Source organism: Meleagris gallopavo, chromosome 1 (genome assembly GCF_905368555.1).
Source record: "Meleagris gallopavo chromosome 1, MGAL_WU_HG_1.1, whole genome shotgun sequence".
NCBI classification, from domain to species: domain Eukaryota; kingdom Metazoa; phylum Chordata; class Aves; order Galliformes; family Phasianidae; genus Meleagris; species Meleagris gallopavo.
The window spans coordinates 28523608-28550442 of NC_139404.1; the positions used below are offsets into that span (position 1 = coordinate 28523608).

At 35.6% G+C, this 26835-nt stretch overlaps 1 protein-coding gene across 1 annotated transcript in view; it reads left to right on the forward strand.

Moving 5' to 3' along the window:
- Positions 1 to 26835, forward strand: part of CNTN1 (contactin 1) — a 240770-nt gene that overhangs the window by 170580 nt on the left and 43355 nt on the right. Inside the window, exons 6-15 of the mRNA XM_085219578.1 lie at positions 475 to 647; positions 3940 to 4035; positions 4783 to 4989; positions 6225 to 6321; positions 6474 to 6655; positions 8351 to 8475; positions 9944 to 10061; positions 11590 to 11740; positions 12233 to 12360; positions 14980 to 15155. Of these exons, the coding sequence (XP_085075704.1) occupies positions 475 to 647; positions 3940 to 4035; positions 4783 to 4989; positions 6225 to 6321; positions 6474 to 6655; positions 8351 to 8475; positions 9944 to 10061; positions 11590 to 11740; positions 12233 to 12360; positions 14980 to 15155 (1453 nt within the window). The remainder of the gene's footprint in view (positions 1 to 474; positions 648 to 3939; positions 4036 to 4782; positions 4990 to 6224; positions 6322 to 6473; positions 6656 to 8350; positions 8476 to 9943; positions 10062 to 11589; positions 11741 to 12232; positions 12361 to 14979; positions 15156 to 26835) is intronic.

The window sequence follows — 26835 nt, forward strand, 5'->3', positions numbered from 1 at the left end:
TTTTCATTTCCTATTGCAATTTTGCAAAAAAAATCTCTTCAAAATCTCACTTCAAAGACATGGAAGATACATTTGCTTAGCCTGCCTGGCCTTCAAAAGCTATCTGATGATATGTTTATGATTCCAGTGCCTGATTGCTAGCTAGCTCACTGGCAGTCAGTTCAAGCATTCTGTACTACCTGGATTGAGTTTTAATGTACATCCCATCTCTGAGAAAGCTGAAACATCTGAGACTCTAAAACACCTATAATGTTCATAAAATCTGTAGTTTTTATGTATTATACATATATGTGTATATATATATATACACATATATTATGTATATTTGAAAAGCTTCAAATATATATAATAGTGTGTTATGAACTTCTGTATAGCTTATCACGGTACGTGAATTAATTTTCAAATCATGATGCTTACTCAGTTTGTTTTTGGAGCCAAATCTTACATCTGCCTTTTTTTGTTTTTTTTTAATAGGTGGAAACTCAACAACTGGGATATTGATTTAACAAAGGATCGCTACAGTATGGTAGGAGGCAGACTTATTATCAGTAATCCAGAGAAATCAAGGGATGCTGGAAAATATGTCTGTATAGTATCGAATATCTTTGGAACTGTCAGAAGCAGTGAAGCCACTCTGAGTTTTGGATGTAAGCCAATGTTCATGTCAAAAACTAGAAGCCTTGTGGTTAGCTTGAAACGTCTTGTGTTTTTGCACTGCAGTGTCTTCTGCTTATATGTGCTGTAGCTGTATTACTCTGTTAAAAAAAAAAAATTGAGAACAAGCTGAGAACAACACAGAATAAGTTTTGTAAGGATTTTATGTTGCTTAGCATTCAGCTGTCATTCCAACTTTCTCAGTGAATTAAGTTACTAATTGAACCAGTAGACCCAGGTCACAATAGAACCAGGTTGTGAATAATGATGCTCAAACAGTTTCAATTGTGGTAGAACCGAAGGGGAAATAGTCACTGAAGAAGGACATCAGTAGTGACAAGTGGTGATCAGGCAGCGCTGTGGTGAAAGCACAAGTGGGATGCCTGCAGGAGGAGGGCATGGCACTTGTTACAAGGCATGCTCTCTGACTGCTGGGCTGTGGGAAGGCCCTGCCAGAGGACTTTTCTGTAGACTTCAGGCAGACATGAGCTACAGTCATGAACTCATGCATATGTGCAGACGTACAGTGCTATCAAATGCATGCTGTAGAAGAGACTGAAGTACTACATGAAGACTAATGGAAAATTTTACCGACTGAGGACAGTTTGGGATTTTTATTTTATTTTGCCTTAAAGTACTTTTTTTTTTTTACTGGAAAGAGTTTTTCATCAGAACACAAAAATGATCTCACTCTTACCTGGTGCCCTTTCACAACACCCTGAGTGCCCTTCAGCAGAACAGTTTAACTGCTTAATATTTAACATCAGAGATGAACTGAAAAGTTGTTTTCTGCCACAAATTGTAATACTCTGGTGCTTCATATCTCAAGGAAACTCAGGAGTAGTAAACAGATATTTTAGCATCAGTTTATATTTTAGCTTTTATCCTATTCGTTCAGGACTGGCACCTTTGATTCCTGCTTTATAGAATTCCATGTACCTCTATCACTGAATACAGCAACAAGTGTCCTTTAAACTGAATATTTATGTCATCTCCGTTAGAGAGAAGTAACCCAGATAGGTTTAAAAAACTGATAGTTGTGTATCTTCCTTTCTCCTTTTTATGATCATCTGTAAAAAATACTTCCTTTGATAATCACTATGATAATTCCAAAATAATTGAATACAAAGTTGCTAAATTCACAGCAAATGACCTTAAGTAGATTTTTTTGTTCTTTCGCTTGTGCATAAGCTGATTGGAAAATGGCAACAAACCATTTTTTGAAGAGTTCAAGAAAATCTTGACTATCTGTTCATGATTGAGACCTATTATTTTTGTCTTACTATCAAATCTGCTGAAACTATGGAGCAAAAGTCACACTCTTGTAAACTTCATGTCAATTAATCCATCTGGGAGCACTGTCTTTAGTAGATCTGGATTGGCCTCCAAGAAGAAAATAATTATTTTTAGCAGCAGCGCTTCAAAACCACCAAAATATCTTTTTGATTTTGTACACATATGTACATGGGAATTGTATCCTCCAGGAATATTTAGTGGCTTTTTTGTGAGTGCTGTGCAAAATTAGAAGCTGAAATACAATGGTTCTTCTTGGAAAACGGTCTCATAAAAGTAAAATGAAGCAATTTCATAGTAGGGAAGCTGCAAGAGCGACAATGGAGAAAAATTTCCATACTCACTAGCTGTTAGCTGTATGCCTCTGAGAGTGCAATGATTATGCTAATTCTTTCATTCTAGCTAAAAATGAATGTCTTCAAATTAAGAGTTCATGGAATCATGGTTATTATAATTATTGAGTAATAACCAAGTAGTGCTTATGCAAAGAAGACATCAAGACCCAATCAGAGTACAGAGCAGTTCGTAAGTGGGAAGAAGGTATACAAATTGCATCTTAATAATTATATGACTTTCCTGCACCTGGCATAGCCTGTTCTATCTTAGTACTAAAATACAGATGTTTTACATATACAAATTTCCTATCCTATCCACTGTCATTAAATCTGTGGTGGTGACTGTTCTAAAGTTTCAAAGGTTAGTCAAAGAACACTGCACAAAAAGTTTCTAGACTTAAAATATAAACTGAAAATGAAAAGCAGCCATAGTTTTTCCTTTCGTCTAGCCCTACGCTCTCCAAATACAAGGGAGTATCAAAATAGAAAAAGGTTTCTTTCTATTGTTCATCATTTTAATTTTTTTTCCTGTTTCTGTAGCAGATTGTAAAAGCCAATCTTTTACAATTAAAGTAGAAATGAATAGTGTCATGTTTACAAGATGATGAAAAAGTCGGTGATGAGGGAAGTAGATGTTTGCAGGAGATTAGTCAATATGTAGAATCACAGAGTCCTTAGAGTTGAAAGGGACCTTTAAAGGTTCAATTTCTTCTTTATCAAAGAGTGATACTCCAAATTAATTGGGAGCCATTTCTGGAGGACAGAACACATTGCGCTAAGACACATGACAAAATTATATTTAACAGTAATCAGAAGTCCTTAGAATGGCTTAGTATTTCATGCATTATCTAATGTAAAGATTCAGATGGCCACTGGAAAGACTATTTTATCTTCTAGTCAGTTTGAACAGAAGAAAAACTAGTAATTCAGAAACTGGAAAAGGTGTATTTCCATAGAAGTTCACATAACTCTCCCTAAGGTTTTCTCCATGCATTTGGCAAAGTGTTACGTCACTTTCTTCCTTGATTCTTGTAGCTGTTCAGGTCTGAAAGCTGTGATTGGACTTGGAAGAGACCTATCAAGTGTCTAGTGTGTCTGTCTAACTATACATTGCAGTTATATTTGTGAATAATCACTGTTTTCTACTTAATCTTTTTTTATATGTAAATCTTTTTTTATATGTAGCTTTGTAGCTTTTCTTTATTTCTGGGTGAATGCTTTTGAACTGAAATTCCAGTTCGATATCAGAGTCATTCTTAGGAATTTAGTAGGAAGGCCATTTAAGAAAGTTAAAATAATCTAAATAATGTTTGCTTAGATGGTATCTATGATAAAATATTGCATTCAGAAACTCTGCTCTTCACTGTTAATGATGTGTTATTTACAATGCAGCAGTATTTGAAGCAAGACTCCAGTCAGTATTGTTGTAAGTTCACTGTGCTTCCTGACGTAGAGGTGTTTCTTTTTTCTTTTTAACTTAGTTATAATGACTAAAATACTGTAAAAAAATGTTTGGACTTGATAATGACAGGGTTAAAATGAGCAAATGTCATAATCCACAGACACCTGTATGCAAGATATTGTTGTATTTCTACGGCATGAAAATTTTTGTAGTAAAAAGCCCACAGTTTTCTTTCCCAACCCTCTTTTATACTAGATCTGGATCCTTTTCCACCAGAGGAACACTATGAGGTTAAAGTACGAGAAGGTGTTGGAGCAGTGCTTCTTTGTGAGCCTCCTTACCACTACCCAGGTAATTGAGCCCAAAGTGCTTCATTTTCTGATGCATAACAGTAGGAGACAAAATAACATTTTTCTAAATATTTCCTTTATGTTTAATTAAACAGTAACTCTTATAGAGCTTGAGAATCTCTCTTTAGATTTGATTTTGATCTTGAATATATACTTGTGGTTGAATGTATGTAAAAGACAAGGTTGAATTTTCAGGCAGTTTTTGTTGTTACAGATAACATTACTCAAACTAATCTGGGTAATGGAAGGTGGGCCTGACTTGCCATTCAAAAGATCCGATTATGTCTCTATGTCATTGTGTCATCCCAGACTTGCTGCTGCAGCTTCATTCCACCTAATGAACTCACCACAACATACTCCAGTTAAAATATTCTAAAAGCTTTTTTCCAAATCACAAGTCTGACAAGGGCTTTCCAGCTCCACGAATGGATCAGGGCAAGACATAGCTTCACATCTCCTCTCCACCTCACTCTAGCTCCAGTGGAAAGGCTTGTTTTAAAGAGAACAAGGTGCACAGTAATCTGCACTCAGGGAAGCAGCATTCTGATGCCCAGTACCAATAGCTAACTGGCTACTGAGATGTGCATATTCTCTCTTTCATGGCTATCTATCCTGTATAAGTTACGTGTAAGCTGGAACTCAAAGTGAAGCAATTCATATGCAGTGGGTATTCCATGGTTTATGTAGCTGACACTATTATTATTGTTGTTTTTTTTTTAAATATTAACTAGAAAATATTTTCCTCCAGATGATCTCAGTTATCGCTGGCTTCTAAATGAGTTCCCAGTATTCATTGCTTTGGACAGACGACGGTTTGTGTCTCAGACGAATGGCAATCTCTACATTGCAAATGTAGAAGCATCAGATAAGGGCAATTATTCATGTTTTGTGTCCAGCCCTTCAATAACAAAGAGCGTATTCAGTAAATTTATTCCACTTATTCCACAGGCCGATCGTAAGTAGTTATTGGAAATACTTTCTGCATACTACATTCTGTTTGTATTTCAACTTCACTCATTCATAAATGTTTTTATCTCTTGTAAGAAGAATTAAATGGCAAGTCCTAATGCCTATTGCACATCTGTTCCTTAGTTTTCCACATGCAGAGAGGTCCAAATCATTGCCATCCACAATGGGAATTCAGTGAAGGAAATCTCTCTGGATTCATTCACAACATTCCTTTCATATCATTGAGAACAGAGTTTTTCTCATATCTTTTATCTGATAAGTCTCTGTATTCATCTAAAAATCTTCAATATCATCTGTGGTCTTGGCATTGGTTCAAAAGGTTGTGACTGGAAAGCAGAAATTTTATGTAGAATTTAATAGAAAGTTTCAGGATATTTGTCTTCATGAAAATAGCAATTCCTTTTACTCTGTTGAAATATCCTATCCAAGGACTCTGTGTCTCACCAGGCAATCCCCTGAGACACCTTTTTACTTTTGTTACTAGACTGTTCTCTGCCATTTCATAAATCTGCGTATTTTCTGCACGGTAATCAGATTCCTTTCTGCAACTTTAGACAGTCACCAGAGACTCATGAACTAATCATCAGGATTTCAGTGCCCCTTTTATTTGTTAGATTTCCTTTATTGCAGTGAAGAGATCGAATTTGGGTGATTACAAATCAGTGATTTTGTCCAAATTTTCCATACTGGAAACTCATACTGTAATCTTCACCTATATATATAAGGAGTCCCACAGAGATCATACTAGGTAGATCTGATTACATTACGTACTTGTACCCTTGTTAAGCTGTAGATTTCCTGGTTGTAGCTTCTTCATACCATTAGTAAGAGACTATAGAGCTTAAATTCACAGTAATTCTAAATATTCCATTCAGTGAAAGAATCTGTAGAAAATAAAGGCTCAAGGCTTTTTCTTTCAACTCCTACACAAGGCATCATCACAATATAAATGCTAATAAATGAATTATTTTGTTGAATTATTGTATTGTAAAGAACTAATGTTAAGCATTAGTGTCCAGACATAACTGTTTGCTGAATGAAACAATTCTGCCTCAATTCTGCAAGTTCTGTGCTAAATCAGATTTCACAGATATCCAGGCTATATACACATAAAGAAGGATTTTGTCTGGATTACAATGGATTTTCTTGAAATGTGGAAGTTTTAATAGCTGTATTTTTTCCTACCACACCTCTTCTGAGAATCTGTTGTTTTCATGTTAGGTGCCAAAGTGTATCCTGCTGATATCAAGGTGAAGTTCAAGGACACGTATGCTCTCCTGGGGCAAAATGTGACACTGGAGTGTTTTGCTCTTGGAAAGTAAGTGTGTTCTAAAGATACTGTAGAGCACTGTTTGATTTCATATTTCAGGAAAATAAAATATGTTTCATCATCAAATACTTTTTTGTAGTCTGCAATTTAACAGCCACTCCTAGAACATGCTGATTTGTTCTTTACTGTACCTTTTCAAGTCCGGTTCCTGAGCTCAGATGGAGTAAATACCTTGAACCTATGCCAGCTACTGCTGAGATAAGCATGTCTGGGGCAGTTCTTAAGATCTTTAATATTCAGTATGAAGACGAAGGACTTTATGAGTGTGAAGCTGAAAACTATAAAGGAAAAGATAAACATCAAGCAAGAGTTTATGTGCAAGGTAGGTAGAAAAAATTTATTCTTCTTGACTTATGTTGCTTTTACTTACATTGGAAGTATCTGTGTTTTCAAGCTCGATGTCAGTGTGGACTCATTGCATCATCCTGGCACACTTTATTTGAGTTAATAAAACAAAATCAAAATCTCTACATTGAATATCAAGTGTAGCATTCATGAATTAAGTATTAACAACAGGTCAGTTTTCCTGGTTATGGTAGATCTATATACACTTTGATAGCATTCTGTATTTGTGCATAATGGAATATGCAGAATGAAAATTAAGTAAGTGATTGAGAATAATTGAAGTGAAAGAATTACCAGAAAGAAAAATAGGCAATTAAATTTGTTATGCCTTCTTTTTTTCTGCATTTTGTCTTTTATGTCTGTCAATGGTTTACAGGCTGGTTCGGCCCAGTTCCATGAGTAGCAGAGCGGAGGGATTTTGCAAAATCTGCACCTCCAGAAAAGGGAAACAGGGGGCCCCAAAATAATTAAACACAGTGCTAATGATCTGAGGAGAAACAAACTAATTTACTAAATATGGTATCTGAATGCAAGATAAGACACCATAATACAATATAATTAGAATCAAAGCTAATAAATCAAATATAATGCAAGTGTCTGAAAGGTGGATAGGCCTCACCGTAACAGTGAGGTGAGGTGTGCAGTCTGGTTGAGCAGCAGGGAAAAGAACCTGACGAAGAAGAGCGCATCAGGTGACCTTGCCAGGAGTTACATCTCCTCTCTGACTGCAAAGCCCCCTGGGGGATGTAGTTCTTCTTCCCTTCCAGGCAGATGCCCAGAACTGGAGCATTAAGACTTTAATTCCCAGTGCACTACGTGATGTTATGATGTGGAATACCAATAACCAAAAATCATAAAACCATGACAATGTCTTAGCTCTGTCTTGTTTAGGTACAGTCATTTCTTCATTCCTCCAACCTCTGTCCCTTTCCTTCATGCATTTGAATAAAGGACAAACCAAAAAGCACTTATCTTATTGCTGTAGTGGAATAATTTCAAGTAGCCAAGCTCCTTGACTAAGACTTATGCTATAAATCTTTGGCTTGAGAACACTGTTCATAATATCTGAATTACCTTCAGAATATTTCAGTCTCATTTCACTGGCAGTAAAGAACATCTTCTGAGTTAAGATCCTCAGTTAAACTCACAAACTTTCTGGAAGAAATGAGAATTGGCATGAGAAGATTGTGCTGATTGTCATACATTAGCATAGTAAATTAATTCATTTGCTTGGCAAAGGCAAAAATACAAGGATATTTCAATATTTTAAGTATATTTTCTGAACCAAAAGAATGTTTTTCTTGGATGCCCCTTCATTACCTATCTAGATTTGCACAATTCTGTTTAACTATCATTTTTATGACACTACTGAATAATGTACTTGCTGTATTATCTGCAGGTAAGTGCTAGCATCTTACATCTTCTGGACATTTGTGAATCATTCTTACAATTTTGTATCTTTTTGTTCATAAAAAATGAGTTGCAGCTGTTTTGGGTGTATGTGGCAAAAGAAAAACAGTTCATTCTTTCCTGTGCTGGTATATTGATACAATGCTGAGTTATCGTCTATGTCTGACCGGTTAAGTATCATAGAATTATTAGATTGTAATGCTATTTAAATACACATCTGTATTTACAAGATATTGTGTTTTGTTTTGTTTTTATTTTTCAGCCTCTCCAGAGTGGGTAGAACATATCAACGACACAGAGAAGGATATAGGCAGTGATCTCTACTGGCCATGTGTAGCTACAGGCAAGCCTATTCCAACAATTAGGTGGTTGAAGAATGGAGTCTCGGTAAGTTTATTGCCATAGGTAACACAAGATTGATAGGCTAGTTGATGGAAATGATTTTTTGAAGCACGCCTTATTAAAGGGCAAAAGAAATTGAATTATAAGTATACAAAGATCTGCTGATTCCCCCTGTGCTAGTGATTAAAGTCTATTTTTTCTAGTTTTATGTCAGTCTTTTCATAAGTTTTGAATTACATTTTTTCACACTATTTAGTATTCAGCTCTGAAATCTGACCTTGTCTTTTGACTACATGTCTGGGGGTGAATTTTCCCTTTTTTCTCCAGGCCATTATAAGAAACTGCTGTTTTTTTCTCCTTTCTGGATGCAAAATGCTATCAGCTTCTCTCCAAAAATAATCCTTTTTTACCACATTAAACATGACAGCATCTTTAAAAAAAAATAAAATGTAAGAAAGAATAAGAATGGAGTCAGTGCAGACGAGAAGAATCATTTAAAAATGATCAGTGGTGCTCTTATAATGTAACTTTTCGCATTTTTTTTCTGTTGCAAAGTTCCGTTCTTGCAGATGATGTGAAGTTTAAATGAGTAACTGATAATAACTGATGGATAACTGAAGTTTATTACTCTGATTTATTTTTTTAAAAGAGTAGATTTTCTGTCCAAATATTTCAGAAATGTGTTTAATATCCCTTGCTTGTACTGCGTGATGTGCTATTAAAGAACAGAGTAGAAGAGGGCACAGTACAAGACTGCATTTGTGGAGATGCAGTGACACTGGTCTTGGCATGCAAACAAAAGAAGACTAAAAGGCAGTTGTTTTGTCTGCATATCTTAAGAAAAATGTGGATTGGAAAGAGAACAGGAATGTCATGAGCTGCCATATGGAGATGGCTTAAATTAGAAAAAAACAACATTGTTTTCTAGCTTCTGCACTTACTGCATACAAGTAATTTTACAAGCAAATTACTTGACAGTCCCCAGTGAACTTGGTTTTCACTGACAATTTACATGCTAGATTTCAGAAAGCATGTAATTCTCCAGTAATGCACCAAGAGATTATATTGTGTGTTAATACTGTGAGATGATTTCGAAGATGAAAATAGCAAAAATGTTTAGATTGCTTTGATAATGTATCTTGATTCTAAATCAGATAATTTTTAACTATGTATTTTACTTAGCACAAAACAAATATTCCTTGTAGAAAATTGATGTTTTTAAATAAACCAGTACAAGGAATATGAGTCTATTTTTAATATAAATATTATTTTAATTTTCCACTACTTCATGCACTCCGATTGACTTATGTATATGGGAATGTAACAGATTTTTTAAAGTCTTGACAGTGCCTTAATGTTACATGAAGTAATCTCTTCTGAACAGTTACTGAAAAAATAAAATAAAATAAAATAAAATAAAATAAAATAAAATAAAAATTGAGCAATGGAGGGATGGATGGGAATTCTTCAGCATATTTAAGGAATATATTGTTTCACTGATTTTATTTTTTAGTTCCGGAAAGGTGAACTACGTATTCAAAGCCTGACCTTTGAAGATGCTGGCATGTATCAATGTATAGCAGAAAACACACATGGAATTATTTATGCAAATGCTGAACTGAAGATTGTGGGTGAGTGAGATTATCTGCTCTATATAGCAGTTTTATTTGCAGGCATTGTTTGGTAACAAAGTACTGTGAGGATGAAGGAATGAACCCTCCCTGAATCTAGGTGAGATGGGGATTATTTGAGCTCTTTAGCTGGGTTTTGACAACAGCAGGAGCAACCAAGCTACTAATTTATGGAGAATGTTAACTGCACTTTTTCTGATGCTTGCCTGCTGTTATCACGCAGAAGAAATGATAATACAGAATAAGTGTTTTCTTTTTTACTCACATATTCAGCCCTGTGTTGGGTGAAATTTGCTTTTTTTTGAACCCATGTCGCCAGGCACCAGGCCTTTGAAACACTTCCTCTTTACTCTTGCCTTCGGTTTTGCCTTTTGTGGCCCATTAAGACCAGTTGCAATTTTTCTGTGCAGTATAGCTGTCTTACTTGATGGTAGGATAGTTATTAATCCTCTGTATTTTCCAAAGCAGTGTTCTGTAGTAGAAAGCTAGACTTTCAGACCCAGAGTACACAGGCCTAAAATAATTTCTTACCTTCTTAGTGTTGCCCTTAGAGCAGGTGTGCTGGCTATTTGGCATGGCTTTCATAGTAAATTTCCCTAGAGCAGTTACCTTGGGTTCTTTATGTCTCATGTTTGTATCCAGATTTTCCCAATAGCAAAACTGTTTTTGATTTCCAACACATTTCACAATACTTTGTCCTTTGCTGTTCTTCCATTGCCATGTACTCAGTACCAGACTGGATTACCCAGAAAGGAGCACTTTCTGCAAGAGCATTTTCAAACATACTGATTGATAAGATGTGGGTGTTTAAGCAGACTTTGTACTGCCCAAATTTTCCCCAGCTATGCATGGATTTGCTGATGTGGTTAACAGTGATGGTGCACTGACATACAAAGTAACTTCAAGTATTTTTCTCGTATTTCATTATAAATAAAGAGAGAATTAGTAAGCACAGTTCTGATCTAAGGTATGTTAGTGGGGTGCTTGCAATTCATTACTGTTATACATGTAAGAGCACGCCTAAGGATAGCTGGTCCAAGAGAAAGCTGCAAAGAGAAGGGAACAACCTTTAAGTTGTTAGGTAGCGGCTTAGAACCACTGAAATAAAAAACAATGTATTATTTGAAAGTCTGATGGAGTGAGCTACTTCTTATAGAAGTGGGCCTCTAGGAATCTAAATTTTATTAGGAGTGATCAAAAGGCCTTTGAAAAGAAGTAGCTTTCTATTGATTTCAGTTGACTTTGATCTTGTTAGATTAAAGTTAGATGGAAGTTCAGAAGTGAACAAAAATAAACTTCTGCTCTAACACAGTATTAGATCTAAATGATTTTTGCTGTTTCTTTTAGATCACTGCCTGCTTCTCATCACATCTCTGTATCATTAATATTTTTCTCGCTGGTCTGAATATTGGACATTTGTATACAATTCAATATTTCTGGATACTTACCTTCATTTTACTGTTGCAAACAAATTGCGTTCTTCAGAAAAGTCGCTAACAGCAGTACTCGTGTTAAATTTCGTTTTCAGCTTCACCTCCTACTTTTGAACTGAACCCTATGAAGAAGAAAATCCTAGCAGCTAAAGGGGGGCGTGTAATCATTGAATGCAAACCTAAAGCTGCTCCTAAGCCAAAATTCTCCTGGAGCAAAGGAACAGAATTGCTTGTAAATGGGAGCCGGTTAGTATTGACTGCTAGTGGACACTATGAAACTTAAAATGCTGCCTTATGTTTTTATTTATCATGCAAGCTAGTTCTTATTTTTGCAGAGATCATTGGCAGGAGAATGTATGATTTCAAGGAAGTGATATAGCAGGCACTGTGGGTCCAAAGAGCTAGCAGGGCATGCATGGCATGCAGCTTTAGCCAGTGTGGTTGGTGCTGTTCATGTTTCAAAATTGAATTGTATCACAAAACTGTAAGAAAAATATTTGAATGACTACTAGTAAATGAAAGTAGAACCTCTTGCTCCAGCAATATGAAGCATCTAGTCATGCCTCAATCTATTTAGATATTTTTGGACTACGGGAGTGTTTACGTATGTAGCAGTCAGGCATGAGATTCCAAGATATTTTTCTGGTATCTTTCAGCTTAATGCAATTCCAACTGTAAGTATCTCTTTCTGGTTTAAATGCCAAATTTCTCTTGCTTTAATATTTACACTTTCAATAGCATACGTATTTGGGATGATGGGAGCCTGGAAATTATCAATGTCACAAAGCTGGATGAGGGCCGCTACACATGTTTTGCCGAAAATAACCGAGGAAAAGCTAATAGCACTGGTGTTCTGGAAATGACAGGTAAACCTCTACATTGCATACGTTTGTTCTGAGTAAATCCCCCAGTTCAAAATCACTATTTTTCACTGACAGCATTGCCATACTTTTGCAGGCCATTTCATATATTTCCTTTCTAGATTAATGGGTCTTTAAACAATAAATTGTGGCTTTTAAAATGTACTGCTCAGTAGAAACTGGGTATATGTCCACCCGTTCAGAGATTGCACATCAGTTTTCAGAAATACTTAAATCTGATCCATTAAACTGGCATACTGTGATGAACTCATTCAAGATCGTGGTGACTTAGCTCAAAAATGGATGGAGGACCATGGCCAGAAAAGAGAAATGGGACTTTTATTGACCATCTTTCATTCTTTCTTTTTTTTTTTTTTTTTTTGCCAGTTGAGCAAGCCTGAGAGTGCATAATAAAAAATGCATTAAAAAAAAATAAATACAGATTAAATTTGTGAAATAGGAGCATGTAGGCATAGGGTTGCATTACTAAATTCCCTTCACTTACAGGTGTTAGTATTTACTGATTGAATATTGATACCCCTAACTATTTTAAATCTGATGTCAAATATACCTGTAGAAAACAAACAAAAAGGATGACATTCATGAACAGCTATGTCTACCAAGTCTCACTGACAATAGAAGAGTTGTTTATTTTCTTAATGTCTGTTCCAAAAATCATGCTACGTGTGGAATCTTAAGGCCACAATATTGATGCACTGACTTAAGAATTAGTCTGTATCTTCGGATCAAATTAAATCATTTTTTCTAGTTGATTTATTGCAACAAAGAGACGGTATTGTAATATTTTATTTTGATTAATCAAGTATGTTTCATGTTTGCAGTTACTTTTTATCATCTTCTGTAGTTTTACATGTCTTGGTATTAGTCTCAGTCATATCTTCTAAAATCAGCATGAACATTTGCATAATAAATCTGCACAGTGGAACACTTAAACCACAGACATTCATATGGTACAAACTAGTTATAAAGAAGTTTCCAGGCTTGGAGTATTCTGCTCTGATTCATTTGAAAAGGAATTTCAAAAGGCTAAGGTGCCTCCCTTGCATCACAGCAGAAACAAGATGGTCAGATGACATATTTTAAAATTACTTTCACATTGTGGACAATGATGAGAATTGACAAAGAATGCTTTGAAAATGACATTATGAAGCACTTTGTATGACCCATAAAATTTTTCAGACATTGCTTGTAACTACAGGAAATTAAACAGTTAAACTGAAGCTGACAGACACTGTAAAGTTTGATGGCCTTTTCCATATGCTGTTTGTTCACTGCTTTGTAACAACTTCTTAGATTAATAGTTCTTAATTTAAACATTTAGAAATTCACTGGTGGTAGAATCAAAGAATGAACAGGCATAACATCAAAAACATTGTGTATCCTAAAACAAGCCCATAGCTAGGACTTATCAGATGTTAAGAAGTTGTTCCAGCGCACCATGATACTTGATTCTGAAATACAGAGTAGTTGTGCCATCCTTTTAGTCTTAGTATTAAACATGTTTTAGATTACTAGAGTAGAATGTGGGAAGTTTCCTCCTTATCAGAATGACAAGAAATGTGTTTGTTGCGTTCATTTTATTGTTTTGTGTGTGGCGGGGTCCTTTGAAGCACACAGAAATTTGGATCTTAACTAGGGGCAATAGCTTTATCATTGTCATCTTCCAGGTTTTGGTACACTCTATATTTGTGGGAAAGATATTACGTGTCATGATATGGGGAATAGGTCATAGAATCATAAAATGACTTAGATTGGAAGTGACCTTGAAGATCATCTAGTTCCACCCCCCTGCCATGGGCAGGGTTGCCACCCACTAGATCAGGCCAACCAGGGATCTATCCAGCCAGACCTTGAATGCCTCCAGGGATGATGCTCCGTGTCTTTTTGTTTTATGACCATTTTTTAAAGAGAAAAGGAGTGTATCAGAGATCCAGTGAATCCCTTTCAGAACTGTGTTAATTTACCATATGAATTTGGCACATGTACCAAGATCTCTAGCAAGCATCGTGAACTCTCTTGCCATTTTCTGTTTCTATGATGATAAGACGTATTTCTGGGAGATGTACAGCTTACTTCCTTTCCTTGTATTCTTCTTCTTTCCACACGTAGCTATTTCCATAGTTTGTTACACATCCCTTATATTGTTTCTCAGCAGATAAATTAAGATTTTTCTGTGATGCTATAATGGAATTCTGACTCAGCCTGACAACTGAATAGAAATTTCTGTTTGTTAAAGAGACATCTTTTAAACCTCAAGAAATTCTGTAATTAAAACAAGAAGTTCAACACCAATCGCATAAGATTTTTTACGTATCTTCTTTCTACCTGAAGTAGTCAATGTATAAAAATAGCTTTGCATAGTTAATAGTATGATTCAGAGTCTGAAACAGCCATTTTCAAAGGGCAGCTAAATACGTATGAGACATTTCAGTTGTAATTTTCCTTTGTTCTATTTAATTTGGTTCTTTCAAGCATAGTTGCATGAATAACATGTGAAATAGAGTGGAGGGAGTAGTTTTGTAGATAATCAAACAGTTATGGAGCTGAGTTTGCATTTGCATAAATATTTATTGGAATTTTCCATGTTTGCTGTTAACTTCACAGAAGCTACAAGGATTACTTTAGCACCACTGAATGTTGATGTCACCGTTGGAGAGAATGCTACCATGCAATGCATTGCATCCCATGATCCCACATTAGACCTGACATTTATTTGGTCTCTAAATGGCTTTGTAATAGATTTTGAGAAAGAACATGAACATTATGAAAGGAATGTAATGGTAAGATACTTTTGATCCTTATTTAGTTTGTGAAAGTTTGTTTTTTTTTATTGTGAATAGCTGTTTTACTTTTTCTGTTGTGTGTCCAAGTCTGTAAAAATACAATAAGCTAAGAACATAGCATAAAATCACAATTTAGACACCTTCTAGACATGTAGATGCTTGCAGATAGATACCTGAATTCAGATATCCAAGTTGACATAACTATTTTGATACTTCACCTAAATCCAAACCTGATAAATAGTGAATGTAGCTGGTAAGTAGTACTTACCTGATAGTAAGCAAGTGTGCAGATGGTCTTGAAAAAGCGTGCATACACTTTAACTTGCCCATGTTTTTCTCCTCAATGTTTCTGGAATTTGGCACAAGACTGGGCCAGATGGTGGGTAGGAGTTAAGCAGTCTGTAAACACTGAGCAAGAAGAATTTGTGTGAAGTCTAAACAAGTTAATACAAAGACGCTCATTTTGGCACACATGAAGAGGAATTACAAACCTTTTGTGTTTGCATGTATGGATATTTCTTTACAGTCTTCCATCAGGCTTATTCAAAATTAATACCTTGAGCAGAAATCCTTTCTAGTGATTAATTGTGTTTTTCAACAACAACCTCAGACTAGTTGCCAAAAGTGTATTTATTTAAGTTGCTTAAGTTTAAATGATATAAAAATATTCAAATTTTGACACAGATTCTTTTCATGCTCCTAAGAGGAGCTGGGGATATGAAAAGAAAAGGCTGTTAACAATGCTTCTAATGTCGGTATCTTCAAAATTACATACTTTGTAACATCCCTCCTGTGGAGTCCTAGAACAGCAATGTTACTTGATCTTTCATTGAAGAAGAGATTCTTTTTATGTTGTTGTTTTTCAATATCTATTTATGTCCATTTATTTCAGGCATAACTATTTTATTCTAATTTGAAACAAACCAGTTCTTGAAAGGCTCAGTGTTACCTTAGCCTACTCACTTGCTAAGTTGTAGACATCCCTAGGAAGTCACCTTGTTCTCTATCAGTGAGAGAACAAGTCTTTGTCCAAAAAGCCAGTGTAGCTATGCTAAGGTCAGATGAAAAATATTGAAACTGAAAGATACAAAGTCTTTTCTGCAACTAATTCCCCAAAAATTTATTAACTTAATTAATTTATTAACTCCCCAACTTATTAACAGGGTACTAAGCAAGTAGAAACACATATTTTATGTTGCTTCACAAATTACAAACTATGTAGATTTACACCAGCTTTTCTTATCCAAAAAATTCCTGCATGTGGCTGTTATGTCACACTTTTGGTAAGTTTCTGTTCCCACATAGATAAAGAAGCTTGGGTCACCTCCTAATAACTTTGGGTTTCCCTTAGCTGAAGGCAAGAATGAGCCTGAGTGACAGTCAAAATAAGAGCTCAAAGAGTAAAGCCTTATTTCAGTATATTCTGTGTAAAAGTAACCACTCCTGGTTTGATCCTTCTGGTTTTTTTTTAGTCACTGATCAGAAATCACAGAAAGAAGTTGTGTTCCACTAAACAGCAAATCTGATAAAAGTGGTAGATGAAACAATGATTTTGATGTGGAGGAAGGGTGAAAGTGTCTTTACCAGAGGACTGTAATGCAAGATATGTAACCCTGAACTTTCTTCATCTGTTTATCAGGTGTTTAACAAAAATTTTCTGTCCTTGACATACACTTCTGGGTTTTCCCCTTAACAGTGAAAGTAGAAGGAAAATAAAAATATAAATACATGTATTTAGGAATCCTATTCTGAAATTTAATCCCAATGTTAGGGCACTTTCTATCAAAACGCTTCAAGTGAATGAGTCTGGGGCTAAATGCATGCTTCAGCAAGTGTGCAGAGCATAATTCTTTCTGCAGTTTAACTTAATATTTAGACTTACAATCTCATCTTTCAGATATAGACAGTGGTCCTGGATCTCTGATCCTAAATTCTACCTGTACAATATCTTAGATACGTCACTAAGGTTATTGATTTTTAAAAACAAATTAGCCTATTTTGTTTCTATGGTCAGGCGAGAGAAAGAGGGAAGTCATTCGCTTCATGTAGATGTTGTGCTAGAAGTAACTTGTGTCTTTCAATAGATTATAGAGATATGTACTTCATGGGATACAGGAATAGCTGAGGTGTGACTAACTCTTAATTCATTTAGACAGTTAAGTAAGTTAGAACCAAACATCAATTTATTTGTCAAAGTGTAACTCCATTTTTCCTGAGGGATACTTCTTACTTTGTGTTCCTTTTGCACTTCATCAATACTGGTATAAATAATTGAAACATTTTTTTAGCTTTCCCTGACCTTACTTCTGTGCTTTCAAATGCAAAGCAAGTGCAAATCATTTCTGTTTCTCTTCCAAAGACAACTCAGTCTTCATCACTCAGGATAGAGAGGCAGTAGGATTCTATTTGATGTCTATAGTACAGTTATGTAGTTATTTTAGGATTCAGAAATTAATAATGTAGGAGAATTAAAAAAAAAAAGGAAAGAAAGAAAGAAAAAGAAAGAAAGAAAAAGAAAGAAAGAAAGAAAGAGAGAAAGAAAGAAAGAAAGAGAAAGAAAGAAAGAGAGAGAGAAAGAAAGAAAGAAAGAGAAAGAAAGAAAGAGAGAGAGAAAGAAAGAAAGAAAAAAGAAAGAAAGAAAGAAAGAAAGAAAGAAAGAAAGAAGAAAGAAAGGAAAAGGAAGGGATACAATATAAATGTTTATGTAGGATGTAATTAAGGGGAATATGCACTTTAAACATTAAACTCTGTTTCATGTATAATTTTCTAACAGAAAGGTGCTTTTTAATCCCCTTCAAATGTGAGCAAAGGGATTTCCTCTGGTCTACTGCTTATGTACCTCTGGTAATTCTCAGCTGAAGTCACTGGGTGGCAGGTTTGCTCAGGCTTTCTCGGGTGGAAAGGCATGAGCTGCTGTGCGTTAGGCACAACAGCTCTAACTCTTGTATTGCCACACAACTCTTCTCAAACATGAAAGAAATAATATTCCATCATGAACATTGCAATCAATGGATATGTAATGCATTCCCTCTATGCTTATCATTTCTTGTTGATGAAGGATCCTAATCTTCCTGAGAATATTGCTAATAATTTTTGGTGACATGCAGATCAGCTTGATAAAACTGATTTCAGTTCTCAAAATAATTTTGATATTGTCGTCACATAAACATTGTGACATGCTAATGAAATTCATGTGAATATCTGCATAATTTTTTTTTTCTTTAAATGAAAGCTTTGGTAATGACACCACTTACTGAAGGCATAGCTAATTTGCATTACATTAGTACTAAGACTGATTTATCAGAAGAATGTTTGTCAATGCTGTTTTGATTTCACATGATCAAGTGTAACATTGATATTTGAAATGAAAAGTACATATACTAATTGGTTAACTTTCAAAGAATCAAATGCATTCTTCAAAATCTTATTATTAAATTGCTTGCTTTTGACTTTATGTTTGTTATTTAATTGAGGAACTAGACATTAACACATCCTTTAAAGCACTACAGATGTAGTCCTTCAAGTAATCAGGAAACATCTGATGTCTGGTCATTTGTTATTTATGGATCTGCTTTTTGCCACGTATATTTAAAGATTGAAAGAACCTACTTTTAAAATATACTGAAAAATAATATACACTATCCAAACAAATGCGTTATTTTGATTTTTAATTTATTACGGAACATTCTCTTTAAAATGTGAAAGTCAAGCTGTGTCATCGTATTGTTAATACACTTTTGGAACATGCTAGTTCATGTTTGTAGTTTGTATAGATAATAAGGAAGAAGAACTGCATAATTTAACTCTCCCTTTCTCTTTCCTTCGCTTTCCCTTTTCTTCTCTTAGGAGTTCTTTACCTTACCAGGAGCTTTAATGATTGAATTTCTTTTACAGAGCCTTTGTCAGGAGATCTCAGGCCTAGCTCTTAGGTGGTGGGCATTGTAGTCGAGTAGCATTGTAATCAAGTAAAAAGCTCTTACTGAATGAGGAGCATGGTATGAGTTGGTGGTGACACACCTCATTGTCACGAGTGCTACTGAGGAGGAATTAAGATCTACTGAATCCGTGCTGACTCTGAAGTCAGGTCTCTGCATTGTGCTCTCCAGTGTTTCCAAAGACATGGCAGAAAGTTGACCAAACGTGTCTGGCGCAGAACTTGCAGGGCTTGTAGCTCAGGCTCTCTTTGCTTTTGAAGTAGCTTCTGAATCTAACCTGTCTATGCATAACTACAACAGTATGGACTGGACTTCGCTGTATTCTCAAAAGTTACTGGTGTCTTTTTCCACTTATGCAAATATTATTCATCTTACCTTACTCCTCTTCAAAGTGCAGAAAGCTTTGCAGTCTTTGAAGAACACATTTATAGTGCTCTGAAGATGTGTGGCCAGACAGCTACTTTATATTAAGGTAAATCACACACAAAAGGGCCTATTTCTTTGCCTTCACTGCAAAAAGTGATCAGATCAGATACCAACATTCACAATATTGATGTATAAAACTGTTGAGATGAATTCTAGATTGAAGACATTTACCAAAGAGTAAAGTTCTCCAAGATATTTTTGTAAACCACACAGATTAAGTTGGACAGTAAAAATCCTATTAGATGAATATAGCATAATAGCTGCTTAGTTTTTCTAAGTTATAATTTGCTGGGAATGGTGATTCCCTGCTTGGGCATAATAGACAAAAATGTGTTAATGTATGTTCCTGCTCAACAGATTACTGACTAGACAGTTTTACTGTATAAATCCTTCCTGTACTGCAGCAAAAAAGATATAAAGATTTTCACTTAATTTTTTTTCACTGGTAATCCTCCTTGCAGACTGTTGAGTCTGGCCACAGCTATATGACAGAAAATCAATAGAAAAGGAGGAGAACTGAAGAATTCAAAAAAAATATTTGGATAGGGAAGCTCAGCTACCTGCTGACAGGGACAAAGAAGCTTGGTATGGACTGGAACAAAACCTGGGAGTCAGAAACATAGTGAGCTCAATCAGTACAGTTTGTTGAATATACTGGGGGAGTAGATGATTGTTCATGAAGCATGGCCAACCAAATCATCCGAGCTCCTGATTTTTCTGAGTAAAATTCCCAGAACTCTCGGAAGGCACTGTCTGAACCTATTACTACCAGTGTCTTAATGCAGCACTTTGGACTCGAGTGAGTTTGAAGTCAAATATTTTCTCTAGATTTGGGGAAAAAATCTTAATAGTAATGTAGTGCATGGAATGAGATGGATGGAGCCAGTGGTTAAAAGTAAGGAGGGGTAAGAAAGCAGAAGACATAGTGCTGAGGGTGAAGCCAACAAGCAGTTAGCTCTGACAGAAGGCATTGAGGAAACCTATTATTAATCCACAATGCTATTACCAGCACTAAATGTTAAACAGTCTACAGAAATGTAGCCTATTTGAAGGGATCAAGATATGTCAACTACTGTTCTAGAATTAAAGAAAATGTAACCTTATATGATGGTGAGCCTTCACAAACTGCCCAAATCCATGTAAAATGTCTAGATAACTCTACCAAAGAAAGAATCTGTGGAAAAAAAATGTATGTTAGCATCTGGATATAAGACTATAATAACATAAGGTAGCAGGAGCCTGTAAACAGCATCAGATCTTGTCTAATATCCAGCTGTATCCATCAGGTATTACAGTCATACAATCCTTAGAGTGGGAAGGGACCTTTAAAGGTCATCTAGTCCAACTCCCCTGCAGTGAACAGGGACATCATAGCTAGATCAGGTTGCTCAGGGCCTTATCCAGCCTTGCCTTGAATGTCTCCAGGGACAAGGCTTCCACTTCTATGGGAAACCTGCTCCAGTGCCTCACCACCCTCACTGTAAAGGTCTTTTTACTTATATCCAAATTTATATTGGATGTATTACACAATTCTTACCACGTTATTGTCCCATATCAAAATCACAATATATGATAGTATGGTCACTTTTTTATATTTGTTCACCTTGATAAGATCACATAGCAGATGTTTAGTTTTAAAATAAGAGGGAAGATTTAGATTAGATGTTAGGAGGAAATTCCTCAGATGATGATGAAACACTGGCACAGGCTTCCCAGAGAAGCTGTGGACGCTCCATCCCTGGAGATGTTCAAGGCCAGATTGGACGAGGCCCTGGGCAGCCTGGATAGCAAACAGCCCACGGCAAGGGCGTGGAACTAGAGGTTTCCTTTCGATTGAAACCATTCTATGCTTCTGCTTAAGTTAAACAGGAGTTGAAAAAGTCTCATGGGTTAAGTACTGCCCATAGAAATTTAGTTGGTAGTTGATTGTGAGTTTTCATTGTCAGCCGTAGCTATGAGTCATGAGTACAAGTCAACAAGTATATAGACTTTTCTTTTTCCTCTTAGAGGCGAAATAACGGGGCATGTTACCACAGGAGTACTGGTACAAAGCAAAGTATCCTGAGGCATTCACAACAGCGTGCTGAATGGGAAAGAATAATGTGTTTGTTGGAAGTATTTCCCAGTCCACATTTCAGAGGTAGAATTAGCACTGTACTTGCTTTACATATAAATATAGTTCGCTGAAGGAAGAGGTTCTTTATCAGGAATGGCTCTGTCATCATTATCCTGCTGATTTTTTTATTTTACCATCATTTCTTTGCCAGCTTTGACTTACAAAACAAAGTGAGATAAGATCTTCTATGAACATGATAAAGACACTGGAACTGCACTGATGTTTTTCTCCCCACATCATCTGTTATCTCAATATCAGGAAAACAGCCATAATCATATTTACATAAGCATTCATCAACAGCTGTTGGATTTTCTGTATTACGTACTTTTATGTAAAGTACGTAAAGTACGTATGTAAAGTTTCATGTAGCAGATCCTCTACTGGCAGGAACAAAACATTTCAGATGAACATGTTTAAAGCTTATAGATTTAGGTATAGATTTTACAAAAAAAATTTAAGTTATTGCTAGCTTTGGAAAAAGTAATCTCCAAGAATCTCATCTCTTCCAAGTTACCTCTTATTAACTGTTCTATCATTGTATTCCCGCTGTGCATTAAAACACATCTAAAGTTCAGATTTGGAGAATTTTAAAAAACATCTCCATCTCTGCATACCAGATTCTTACATGATTTTGTTATTACAGAGAGACTGTTAGCTTCGTAGTAACAGAAAGTCCTCCATTCTTGCTGAGGTCGTAACAGAAGTTTCAGTTGAAAGAGTAGGCTCCTCTAAATGATTTTCAGTCATGTAGGGTTATGTTCTGTAGACATTCAGTAATTATGTGCACAGGCATAGGTTACTGTCAAAAAGGAACAGTGGATCTCAGACATAGAGCATACAGTGCTATTTTTGACATCACTATTAAAGCATAAACATAGGGTTTGTATGATGAAAGTCTTGGTTGAAACTTGGTAAATGTCTGAGTGGTGAACCACAGATACACTTGGAACATCCCTGAGTACTGCTATCACAATTTCCAGTCTGTGATTCAGTTTTTTGTGTATTAAGGAAGGCATTTTTGAGCTCAGCCATGCTGAGGTTTTTCAATGAAAACATGGAGTGCATTCATATCTAATTTGTGGACAGAATCTGCTGATGCCCATGCTCTTTATTTGCTTTGTAAGCTCTTTGTTTACCGCCAAGAGCTTCGGCTTCTTCTGGTACATGAAAAGCTTTATCACCAACTATATAAAATCTTTATTCAAGAGAGCTTCTAAACCAACAGGGTACAATACCACATTTATAGGCTGATAATGTTTAAACTACATTACATTTTTCCATTTGGTTTTCATCATTTGGATTTTAAGATCAGGTTCCCAGAGGGGAAATTATTGTTAACGGATGTATGTGGGCACATCATTAATAAATACAACAAAATATTTTAACTTATTTGCTAAAATACGAATTAGTGATTACTAAGACTTAAGAAATTGTTATCATTTTTATGAAGTAGAAATGAGATTAAGAGACTTCTAGGTTTGTGCAGTTTTTGTAAAACTTATTGGACAAACTTTCATATGTTTATATGCAGATCAAAGTGTAAGCAATGATCAGAGACTCATGGGTTATAGTGTTCTTAGGATGACATTTAGTGTTAATTATCTACAAGCTTATAACAGAGAACTAGAATAGAGGATTGTTTATCTCTTTTTATTAAAAACTGAACAACAAGGACAAAAACAACGTAAAAAACCACAGACTGGAAAATCAAGAGGTCAGAATTTACTCCATTTGTTTGTTACCATCTTTGGAGCTCAGAGCAGCAGGTATCTGCCCTTCTCTACTCCTACGTTGGTACTGATACTCCTAATGACTTTTCTTCTTGAAAGCTGTTGACAGCATTGTGTAGCCCACTACAGACAAATATGCTTACATGTGTTTAGTCAGGCAGCCAGCCAGTGCTCATTTACGCAGTAATCCCCACAGATTTTCACAGGATGCTATCCTTGAAGGTAATCCCCCTGCAATTCTCATGAATTAACTGAGGGCAAGAAGCACTTATCCAGAAATGCTTCCGTTCCAGACCCACCTTGTGTAGGAAAAGGACAGTTTTATCTGACTATTTTAATTTCCTCTAAATATATACTCTGAACTTGCATTCTAGTTTCAGAGCATTTGGAAAATATTTAACCTTTACTTTTCCTTTTTTTTCCCCTCATTTTCAGTCAGGGAACATAAACTGGATGACATAGCTTTATTTCATTTGTCCAAAACATCAAAATTCATGGGACAGTAATGACAGACTATGATACTTCAAATTGCATTGAAAATCTTTGTTGTTCACTAGGACTGTCCAGTTATGATAACACTAGTTCTTATGCCTAAACATTCAGCATTTTTTGCATCTGAATTCTTTTAGTGAAGGTTTCAGGATTGCAGTATTTTGGTTTCCTTTTTTTTGTAGCAAAATGAGATTTCTGAACAGTCTGGAGATTGTTCAGAATGTTGCCCATTCCAATTTTGTGTGGTATAAAACCATCTGTTCATCTTTTCTAACATTTCTACTTTCATGAAAGCAATCAGATATATTTGTCTATATATACTTGTTTGTTTGTTTTTCTGAAATACCTCTAAGACTAGCACATGCATAAACCTGTGATTAAACCTACTAATCTGTTTTTTGGCTTTTTTTTTTTTTTTTGAGGGATAAGTAAATTATTAGAAATGTTTATTTTTAATCATGTATATAATTGTATTTTTTATTTTAAATGTGTTTTCCATTCAGGGTAGCTGTGGTATATATTGTGGTCTCTGTTCTGCTCCTTGTTCTACAGGTGCATGCCTAGTGGGTTCAGAGAAATGTCGTAAGACAAAAATATTTTCTTCAGCTTGTGGTACTACCACAGGTAGCATGAGACAGTGAGCCTTATAGCCATCTGAAAGTGTGACTATGTATTTTCCCCAGATATAATCACTTAAACACTTTTGATTGAATTTCCATACAAATATGGCTTTTATTTCTTTCTTCTTCTTTCTTTTTCCTTTTCCTCTCATTTTTCCTTTTCCTTTTCCTTCTTCCTCTTCCTTTTTCCTTTCTCCTTTTCATCTTCTCATTTCTTTTCCTCTTTTTCTTTTCTTTTCCTGCAGAATGATTAAAACTTAAAATCTATGTATGTGGGGATTTGAGAGAAATTCTTCACGTGATACATTAAGAAATTTTAACTCTTTATATCGTCAGGCAAGGGTTTTAAACCCCTCAGCAACGGTTTTAAATTTGCTGTAAGAATTTATCACATTGTCAAGACATCCATTTTCTACTTACCCAATTTATGGGTCATTTATCATTAATGGACATTTTAAATACCATTCTCTCTCAGCTTCAATTCCTTCTCATAGGGGTAATTAAAGCAACTTATGTCACTTGTAGCTCTGCAAAAACTAAATGAATGAATTTTCCTGAAGGTTTCTATAGTAAGAGAAAAAGTTCATGAAGAAATAATAATTCAGTATTCAAACATGTTTGATTAATGAGGAAAGAGTGAATAAATGGGTGTTCGCCAAAGCTATCCATTAAAACAAGTAGGCATCTTTTACACACAATCACAGAATCATAGGGGTTGGAAGGGACCTCTGGAAATCATCTAGTCCAACCCTCTGCTAAAGCAGGTTCCCTATTGCACATTACACAGGAAAGCATTCGGGTGGGCTTAAAATATTTCCAGAAAAGGAGACTCCACAACCTCTCTGGGCGGCCAGTGCCAGTGCTCTGTAAATCTCAAAGTAAAGAAGTTTTTTCTGATATTTAGATGGAACTTCCCATGCTCCAGTTTGTGCCCATGGCCCCTTGCCCTGTTGCTGGGACCAATGAACAGAGCCTGACCCCATTCTCTTGACACCTGCCCTTTACATATTTATAAGCATTGATAATATCCCCTATGAGCCATGCCTCAGGTGTCTCAGCCTTTCCTCATACAGAAGATCCTCCAGACCTCCAGATCCTCCAGAAAGTATCATCTTTGTGGCCCTCCACTGAACTCTCTCCAGGAGATCCCTGTCTTTCTTGAACTGAGCAGCCCAGAATTGGACCAATTATTCCAGATATGGTGTCACCAGGGCAGAGCAGAGGAGGAGAATAGTCCTCTTAGAGTAAGGATAATGTGAGGGCACGATTAGGAACCCTTAAGTCTTAAATATATAACAGGTGCACAGGCTATCTCTACAGCTAGACTTTTTTCTAAGTGTGCAAAATGGTGGCTTTTAATTTCTTCTGAGCTCAGTAATGCACCTCTTGATCTAGTGATTCAGACATCAAGAAGGTTAGCTCCTTGCACACTGCAATTTTTTTTCAGAATGTGTAATTTGTAGGTTAGTCAGTTTCACCCCAACTGGAGAACTTTTTCCTAATCACAAGATGCTAATAGAGATTACTTGTAGTCCAAATGCCACATGGTCGTGAAGCATTAAGCTGCTAGGAGAACTGCAGAAGTTTTGGAAGGACTATGTATATGTCTTGAGCTATATAATGTGTAATACAGCAATTAAGTTACAAAGGACTTTGTCTTTGTATTAGACTCTCCAGGCTGAGAAGTTGATTTTATACTGCTTTAGTCTTTGCTATATAATACCGAATCTCATCACTTTCTTTTATGTGAGTGCAGTTAATGATAATACCTACTATAAAATGTTCCTCTAAGTAAATTGTTCTTATTTAAAAGAGCACATTCTGTATTTCTGTAGAATTGCATTTTATTCACTTTATATTTTACGTACTAAAAGCCTACTGGAAATTCTGACTGAAATTTAGAGACACCATGCAGAAATACCTAGTCATTATGAACTCTTATGCTATATTTTTATTAGAACCAGCAGATTTTAAATCTGTGGAGTAGTACTTCCTCTGTTAATTTGGTAGGTGGAGACATTCTCCCCCCTTATCTTCCCCTTCCTTCCCCTAGGAAAAAAAGCACAAAAACCAGAATAATTCTTCTATTAAACAGATAAAAAGCAGTCAGCATTTTCCTTATATATATATCTAACTACATCAACTGAAGGTTTTTAAAAATTAATTCAAAATAGCAAGATTTCCAAAGCATTGTGTAAAGCTATCTGTGGTTTGGACTTTTTTTGAATGTCCCTAAATAATATAAAGAGAAATAGAAGGGAAAAGATTGAAGGTGTCCAGTGGTATGACAGTAAAACAAGTGTGCTATATATACACAGAATGATGCATATGTCTGCAGTGGCTGCCGGTAGATAATTT